The 9603-nt window shown below is 50.4% G+C and overlaps 1 protein-coding gene across 1 annotated transcript in view; it reads left to right on the forward strand.

Moving 5' to 3' along the window:
* The window catches only part of LOC134910761 (zinc finger protein 835-like), a 60219-nt gene extending 51830 nt beyond the window's left edge, over nt 1-8389 (forward strand). The window contains exon 6 of the mRNA XM_063919144.1: nt 515-8389. Coding sequence (XP_063775214.1) covers nt 515-1353 — 839 coding nt within the window. The 3' untranslated portion in view covers nt 1354-8389. The remainder of the gene's footprint in view (nt 1-514) is intronic.
* The last annotated feature ends 1214 nt before the right edge of the window (nt 8390-9603 follow it).

A 9603-nucleotide genomic window follows, 5' to 3' on the forward strand; every position in this document is an offset into this window, starting at 1 on the left:
AAACTGCACAAAAAAACTTAGCCGCCGCTCTGCGATCCTTTCGTTCGCACTTCTGATAAGCTAAAATACACTCACAGTGGGCGGCGGCATAGCGTTTGCACGGCTGCTAAAAACTGCTAGCGAGCGAACAACTCGGAATGACCACCAAAGTCTGTTAGTTAGAGAATAACCCCTAAAAAATGAATGGGCGATAGTTTTGGAGTAAAGGGCTGATATGATAGCCTGCGTGATGCAGGGAAGGTCACGACTCCGGGGAAGCTCCCCGTATTTGTAAGACTGCAATCATTTTAAAGGAAAACCCAGGTTGCATCTCGCAGGCAGTCGCATGAGCCCTAAGAGTCTGTGTCTGTATTTGGGTGTTCACAGCCGCACAGCGTTTGTTTCTCTGCCTCATCGTTCTCCTCTTTAACAAGTACATATCATATCACACCCTCTGTTAGTGATTATACAGTATCATTATCAGTGTCTCACCGTGCCACGTAGCTGCTATAACAGGTTCTGCTTACCCTCACAGATAACGGCTTTGCAAGCAGCCCAGCTGACGAGGGCCTGGCTAACCATAAACCCAACGAGCTAGAAAACGGCTCTCTCGAAGAGTGGGACAACCCGTCGCCGATCCGGCTCCCGCGCCCCAGAAAGTGCCAGTCCATATTTAGGATCGGTCAGCCCATATCAGAATGCGCCTATGACTTCAACGAACCGTCAAGCCCCACACAGGCCCGGCCGTTCCAGTGCTCGCAGTGCCAGCAGAGCTTCAGCGAGAGCGAGACCCTGCTCCTACACCAGACTGTCCACGCCACGTGGACGTGTGAGCAGCACGATGACGGGGGGGAGGAGTACATTGTGCCGCCGCAGCCAGCTCCCGCCATCATTAGGAGCTGCCCGGCTCCGTATATATGTGGGGACTGCGGGAAGGGCTTCTCCAACTCCTACAAGCTGAAAATCCACATGAGGATTCACACAGGGGAGAGACCGTACAAGTGCCTGGTGTGCGAGAAACGCTTTCACAAGAGCGCCCACCTGAAAGTCCATCAGAGGACGCACACCGGAGAGCGCCCGTACGGGTGTCAGGTATGCGGTAAGAGGTTCACCAAATCCTACCATCTCAAGGTCCACCTGAGGACACACACCGGGGAGAGGCCTTACCAGTGCCCCGAATGCCACAAAACCTTCAGTGTCAACTCACACCTCACGGTCCACCAGAGGACTCACACCGGGGAGAAGCCCTTCATCTGCTTTGAATGCGGGAAGAGCTTCCGTCAAAAGACCAGCCTCCTGGGCCACCAGAAATCCCACCAGAGGTTAGTAGAGCGTCGGAAACTGACTTGGAAGACTCTGTGGCCAGAAAAGTGACACGTTTTGTAGACGCTAAAAGTCCAGCTCTGAACTCACAGTGTGGCAGGAGAAGTCGCTGTGGGGATGGAGATTGGTGGGGTTTACAGCTGCATGGAGCATCCCTGCGCAGAGGAGTGCCAAGGTGGAGACCACGGCTGATCTCTGTCCTGACGGTGTTCACGCGTCGGCACCGCAGCCAAGCGCAGATCCAAGGCGATAAGCCGTAGTCTGGTCTGCCTTCGGCTCTCCTCATGACTTTGTGGTGTCCAAGCTCTGCCCTATAGTTGTGTCATTCTGCTGAAAATAATACTAGAACTTTGCATGCAGGGACCTCGCCGGGAGGAGCAGTGACTGCCTTTTACACTCCTCCAGCCTCCATTGCAAGAACCACAGTAACTATGTATCAGGTAACCATCAATCTGTAGTGGAATAAATCAGTAATAAGCTGGGTATGGTGAGTAGATGGTCCAGGTGGCCTCTCTAGAGGCTGGACTCCCCCCGTCGTGGCTGGCTGCTTCTCACGAGATGCTCGCTAGATCAGCAGACAACTGAAACAGTGGTAGGCCTGGTTCTGAATAAGACGCAAGACCATATGCGGAATGGATCCGCAGGTATCTGCAAGCGGCGCCTGTGCTGCAGAAGGCAATCGCAGGCTGTGCGTGCGACGTACGCACAAGGACAGGGAATGAAAGGGAGGACGAATCGATCCTTCCATTGACAGGGCTCTCTATCCCTGACACAGTGGTTTCTGGGCGGTTACTGTGTAGGCCTGGGAGGGGACGCCTCTTTCTGGTGGGACTTTTGCAGCCGGCATGGGGTGGGTGTGCGCCCCGGTATTAATGATGGCGATTTTGGACGAGTAGACAGCGAGCGGTGCGGCCTATGGTATGTAGACAGTTGCGCACTCACCATAGATGGTCAGTTATTCACATGAGCATAAGGTAATAAGCCGCAGCCAAATGTCCGACTTAGAATCAGGCCCGGTATACATTAGCGGCATCTGAGTAGGATCTAGAACGTTCTTGACTGTGTCCCCCTCCGCATTACAGTAATTGCAGATGCGCCACATCTGATGTCCCAGTAGCCACCCCACCAGGAATACATCACGCCTGACATTCCAGTAGCCACCTCACCAGGAATACATCACGTCTGAAGGCCCAGTAGCCACCTCTCCAGGAATACATCATGTCTGACATCCCAGTAGCCACCTCACCAGGAATACATCACGTCTGACATCCCAGTAGCCACCTCACCAGGAATACATCGCGTCTGAAGGCCCAGTAGCCACCTCTCCAGGAATACATCATGTCTGACATCCCAGTAGCCACCTCACCAGGAGTGCATCATGTCTGACATCCCAGTAGCCACCTCAACAGGAATACATCACTTCTGACATCCCAGTAGCCACCTCACCAGGAATACATCACGTCTGACATCCCAGTAGCCACCTCACTAGGAATACATCACGTCTGAAGGCACAGTAGCCACGTCTCCAGGAATACATCACGTCTGACATCCCAGTAGCCACCTCATCAGGAGTGCATCATGTCTGACATCCCAGTAGCCACCTCAACAGGAATACATCACGTCTGACATCCCAGTATCCACCTCACCATGAATACATCACGTCTGACATCCCAGTAGCCACTTCACCAGGAATACATCACGTCTGAAGGCACAGTAGCCACCTCTCCAGGAATACATCACGTCTGACATCCCAGTAGCCACCTCACCAGGAATACATCACGTCTGACATCCCAGTAGCCACCTCTCCAGGAATACATCACGTCTGAAGTCCCAGTAGCCACCTCTCCAGGAATACATCACGTCTGAAGTCCCAGTAGCCACCTCTCCAGGAATACATCACGTCTGACATCCCAGTAGCCACCTCACCAGGAATACATCGCGTCTGACATCCCAGTAGCCACCTCACCAGGAATACATCACGTCTGACATCCCAGTAGCCACCACACCAGGAATACATCACGTCTGAAGGCCCAGTAGCCACCTCACCAGGAGTACATCATGTCTGACATCCCAGTAGCCACCTCACCAGGAATACATCACGTCTGAAGTCCCAGTAGCCACCTCTCCAGGAATACATCACGTCTGACATCCCAGTAGCCACCTCACCAGGAATACATCACGTCTGAAGGCCCAGTAGCCACCTCTCCAGGAATACATCATGTCTGACATCCCAGTAGCCACCCCACCAGGAATACATCACGTCTGACATCCCAGTAGCCACCTCACCAGGAATACATCACGTCTGACGTCCCAGTAGCCACCTCACCAGGTTCCTTGGTTACTCAGTGCAGTAAGAGGCCATCCATACAGCAGACGTGTACAGTCCGTGGATCTTCTGCTCACGCTCCTGTGTGTTATAGCTGAGGAAGTCATACTGGCGGTGGCCGACAACCGGTACGGTGCTGCAGGCGTATAATGGTGTGCAGGAATCCCCAGCTCATAGCTGCAGCGGCTGGTCTACAGATGACCAGCTGGGTACCGCCTGAGGTGGCCCATCACACGTCTCACACACACCGCTGGCTCTGCGCATCATTCATTATCTCCTGGGTCTCTGTATGGCCAGTTATAGAAGGTGCTTATTGCCGGAATCCGTCTATCACTACCACCTCACCGGAACATAATACTCTCGCCGCAACCATTGTTCCGCCACATTGGCATCATCCAGTCTGTCCGAACATGAGAGAGACATCCTGGAGATCATTCATTCCCATACACCTTTTGTACTGAGCTATAGTGACCCCTCGCCCTCATACACCCGCTGCTACTGGTCTGTTATGACCTGTCTCTTATATGCCCCCTGCTGGCCGCAGGCAGTAAGATGCCGGAGCCATTGTAACTGCGTACAGCAGGATTGTTATGCAGTGTCCAGCCCCTCTCAGTGCGTGACTAACTCCACCTACAGCGTCAGATGGGTACTACAAGGGAACGGCTGAGATAAGCTGTCTGCACACAACTACCACATAGAACCCTGTGTACCCTGCCAGAGCATGGTCCGTTACTTTATACAAGCGGCTTTGTAATAACTCTGCGTCACATTATCACGTGGCTGGAAGTTGCAGCATGCAGAGATGTGTCCAGTCCCCACTGCCAGATCACGGTACACGTGCATGTATGTAAGTGGCTGTGACACGGACTGATCTCAGGGGAACATACTGGGAATCATGAGAATGGACAAGTCTGTGGTCACATTTCCCCATCCGGAGCTGTGTAAATGCTGTCACCTGCGGGAGACCTCAGTGTGAGGCTTTACGAGGGGAGACGCCTGTAGGAGAGCATTCGTTCTAACCTGCCAATTACATATCATACTAGCAGTGTAGTTCTGTGTATCCTGGTTTCTGACCCTTCTCTCAGCTTCCATCCCAGTACCATGCACAATCTACCTGTAACCCAGGCCTAGGCTGCTTCCCACTTAATACCAACAAGCCACATCAAGGAGCAGGTCTGTGACCTGTGGACCACTCACCTTTAAATCTGAACCTTGATCGGTGAAAGAGAATTCACTATTCTATTTGGAAGCAGCACACCACACCTCTGTCCATGGATTTTGCTGGCGCTACGTCTTCTAGAGACCTTTTACAACAACATGTGAGAAGGATCGAAAAACAGGAGGCAGAGCAAGATCACTTGAAGCAGCGACTGATTGACCTTTCTCATCTGGATACACCCAGCATGCCTTTGGGCGGTCAGGCTTTAACGGTCCTATTCGAGGTCCTCGCTGACATTCCTGCATCCTCTTAGAATTGCATCATCCTTAACCTTCCTAAATAAGATGGGGATCCCAAAGCTTGCAGAGGGTGTTAAACCAGTGCTCCATGCAAATTAAGCTCCTGCCATGGAATTTTCCCTCTGAAAGTTGACGGTGACACATAATCTACCTATTCTATGGTAATGTTCTCACCTGAACTTACATCCCTCTGCAGTCCTGCACTGCCTTTCTGGAGGCATTTAGGCATTCAATTCTAGATGATCTTGGTCATGTGCCATCAGCCACATCTCCATCCTTTGTCTCCGTCACTGTTCTCAGACTGTAGGTCGGGATTTAGCCCGGTTCTGTACTGAAGCTCAGCTTGGGACATCAACATACCTTCAGTGGTGTCCAGGTGTGTCCTTTGCTACCCAAGTACTCGATCACTCAGTATCTTTGACAGCCATCCATGGCAAGGTTTCTGACGGTACTGTGGGCCTAATTCAGCTTTCTACGCAAAGGTTCCCAAACGCGGTCCTCAAAGCACTGCAACAGTTCAGGTTTTAAATGTATCCATGCTTGGTCACAGGTGACTTAATTAGCACCTCAGTCAGTTTGATTTAACCATCTGTTCTGAGCCATGGATATACCTAAATCCTAGACTGTTAGGGTGCCTTGAGGACCGCCCTTGGGAACCTCTGTTCTACGCTATTGTGCAAAAATAGCTACAGTATGAAGCTATTTCTGCACATCAGCGCATGCGCAGAAGGCAGTTTAAGACGTGAAGGGGGGCGGGAATGGGGCATCAACGCCACGTTTTGTGGGTGTCGGTGCTCCGTTACAGGGTTGCGGTCTGGATAACGGAGGCGTGTCCGAACTGTTGGAGGGGCGGGCCACGTTGGCTTTGTGACATCACACTCAGCCGATGAGACCCAAAAGATGGCAGTCCTCCGACTGCCTAGGCAGGGGGCTACCTTAATCATATGAGTGCATCGCCGTATAGCGGTGTGCTTGCATGTTAGCGGGGGGCAGGATCCGGCATGTGGGGCGGCCTTGCGCTATGCTGGGCGGCCACCCGCATTTCAAAGAAAAGAGTTGTAGGTTTTGCGATTGTTCGCCAAACTACAACTCAAGCTGAATTAGGCCCTATAGTATGATGGACTGTGCCATTAAGTCTAGGAGAAGGAGAATGAAACAAGGAGACATTGGCTTTCAACCGAGTAGTGCTGTGTCTTCCTTGATTTTACCAAGATTCACCAGGTTCTCAACTGGCATTCCCGATATTATCCTGAAATCATGGCGGCCGTCTCTAGTGCCTTCACTGGGGTCGTGTCTCATTGCTCAAGTGTTCATTAGGCAAAAAGAGGAAAGGAATATTGTGCATTTTCTCTTCTTACTGGTAAAATCTTCATCAGGATCAGTGACAGGCTGATGGGATCCTGCCCACCTGCATTTGTCCAAGAGGTGAATGCCACCATGAATAAGGACATCCTTTACCTCTGACTTTAGAGCTCTTTGACCGTATAAAAGATGTGACGATCTTATGTAAGTTGATTTCAAGGGGAGCATACGATCATATCTGCATCAGGGTGGGGCGATGAGTGCTAGATGGTCTTCATCAAAGAGATGAGTGCTAGATGGTCTTCAGCAAAGAGATGAGTGCTAGATGGTCTTCAGCAAAGAGATGAGTGCTAGATGGTCTTCATCAAAGAGATGAGTGCTAGATGGTTTTCAGCAAAGAGATGAGTGCTAGATGGTCTTCATCAAGTGCTAGATGGTCTTCATCAAAGAGATGAGTGCTAGATGGTCTTCATCAAAGAGATGAGTGCTAGATGGTCTTCAGCAAAGAGATGAGTGCTAGATGGTCTTCAGCAAAGAGATGAGTGCTAGTTGGTCTTTAGCAAAGAGATGAGTGCTAGATGGACAGTATTAATACTGCTTTGTGAGTAACAATTTTGGTGATGTGATCAGTTTGTAGGCGTAAAATTAGACAACATATTCTTGTCTCAGGACAGTAAAACTTTGTGGCAGCATATCGGAGAGGGTCGAATCACTAACAAAAAGCTATCAGAGCCTTGACCTCAACTCAGATGCCATATCCGAGAGATGGGGCGGGATGTAACAGAGTCCGAGTTCACCCAGCGTCTGGGAGGCCGGCAGAACTCAGGCTTTTTGTAAAGGGGCAGTAAAGTACAATGCAAAACCATGCCTTGTAAACGATTGCCCCTTTAAAAAAAAATACTTGAGAGTTTGGCCGGCATCCCGCACGTCGGGCGACCTCGGACTCTGTTACATCCCTGCCTTTGTTTCTAGCGCTAGTGTGATTTGCTAAAGATGCCCAGTTATCACTTCCTGTATGTATCAAGGCATGAGGATTGGAGCAATATGACCACAGACTCATCCACGGCCACATGTAGATTCTTATTTACCAGTGGGCGGGGCAACACAGAATTAACTGGAATACTATTTTGCTCATGGATGAAGATGGAAGACTATAAACTGCTAATAAAGTGAGATCATGTCACAGCTCAGAAAGATGTCTGCATGAAGATTACACCTCCAGTCCTTGTATATTGGCGCGGTAATAGCTGGGAGTTCTCACGTCTTCCTGCAGATTGGCGTTTGGATACATCATAAAACCTGCAAGAGGAGCCGGAATTATTTCAGTACCTACAGACTGTTGTATTTGCCGTAGACAAACTGGTGCTTGAAGCCACCACCCAATAAATAGCCCCATGAAGACAACCTCTCGCATCCACCTTATTACTGAAGCTCCCTCTAGTAGTCGGGCCATGACTCATGTCCGTGTGACCAAAAGGAAGTCTGTGATTGGTTGACAGTGGGCTGATCAGTAAAGGGAGCTTCAGTAACCCGGAGAAGGTGAGAAGTTCCCTTCATGCACTTTTATACAATGTTGCTATGTTGCCCACAAATGTCTTCTTAAAACCTTTAGTGCTGGGTAAGATGTCTGAAGGGGTATCTACGTATGATGTAAAGTAGAGATTGCGGTAATTGCCCCCAAAATGTTCCTCCGTATTCTGCCACCACAGGATAAATCTGTTCACTGCAATTGTCTTCCGTTTCACGACCCTCCCCACCCAAGTATTTTGGTTGGTCCCCATTTATACTGATTTCTGGTCACATTTGCACACGTTGGATAAGGCCTTTTCTGGTGATTGAACTCACACGTGACAAAGCGTCTTGGACCCTTGGTTAATGTGTTCTCATGTGTCTGTATATTCACATATTATTTGACTACTTGTACAGTGTGTGCAGCTTAGTGCGCACCGACCTGTATTATAGTGTATAGCTAGACCTATAAATAAAGGTTTCTGTATGGAGTGTTGCGATCATTGTGCCGTCTCTCTCCGGTGCAGAAGATTCAGGAGGCAGATGTGGTCACTGCTTACAGACTGCTACTTGGACCAGCAAGGTACAGCCCCACTTTTGATGTACACGCACCCTGCTTCTACATTGACACCTTACGCGGTGCTCCCCGAAAAACGCTCAGGGCAGAAATTAAAATAGTCGGGTCACACCCAACCTACTTCCTCTTTAGGGTCACCGCTTCCCTAGTTGAAACCTTTAAATGCGCAAGTTGCCCATTTGCAACTCACTGAAGTGCCCTTATTGCACAAAACAAAAGCTTGATCCCGATTGTCATTCTGGTTCATAATAAGCCCCATACAGACCTCATGGATGACTTCACCTAAATGTCCACTGTTCATCCAACAGGTTCTACCCAGGGTGCCCACCACACTAGCCAAAGGCTTGCTCCAAGCACCCATGTTTCCTAGAGTCTTGTGGTCCCGTTTCATACCTCGCTGTATACAGAGGTTGAGGGTTACTGTGTACAGGTGTCTGGGGACATTTCAGAGGCCACAAACACAGATAGGTTCTCCCCCCGACACCCACCTCTGCGGCCATTCTGATTATGCAACAAATGACAGCGCCTTGCAGAAAATACGTTTTCATCTCAAAAATGTTTTTTTTCTGCAGCGGGGTACACTGGGGTTCCACAGGGAATAACATCGGGGTGTAGAGTTGGTTCTTGATCCGAGGCACCAACAGGCTAAAGGCTTTGACTGTTCCCAAGATGCTCAGCGCCGCCTCCTCTATAACCCCGCCTTCGCGCACAGGAGTTCAGTTTGTAAGTTGGTGCCCTGCAGGCAGGACACTAACAGGCGCAGCCCTGAAAAGAGCTTTTATAAGAAGATAGAAGACTTCAAGGGCCGCAGCAGAGGCACTCTTAGTGCTAGATGTCATTCTCACATCTGCTGCAGCTCCATCACCTCCCCCAGCAGCGCTGTACACTCCCGCGCCCTGGTTGCAGGGTACTCCTCAGGCACACACACTAGCCACAGTTTTCCGGGATCGCGTGGCCGCATCTAGAGAAGAGGTAAGAGGGTACCCCAGGCGGGACCTGCTGCAAATCGCGATCCGGCGCGGCCATTAGGAGACGGGCCGCACATTCTGGCGTGGACACTGTGTTGGTACAGGGACCCCACTAGACCACCAGGGCAGGGGCACAGGTCAGATTCTCCTATAATCCATTT

This window comes from Pseudophryne corroboree, chromosome 4, assembly GCF_028390025.1.
Source record: "Pseudophryne corroboree isolate aPseCor3 chromosome 4, aPseCor3.hap2, whole genome shotgun sequence".
NCBI classification, from domain to species: domain Eukaryota; kingdom Metazoa; phylum Chordata; class Amphibia; order Anura; family Myobatrachidae; genus Pseudophryne; species Pseudophryne corroboree.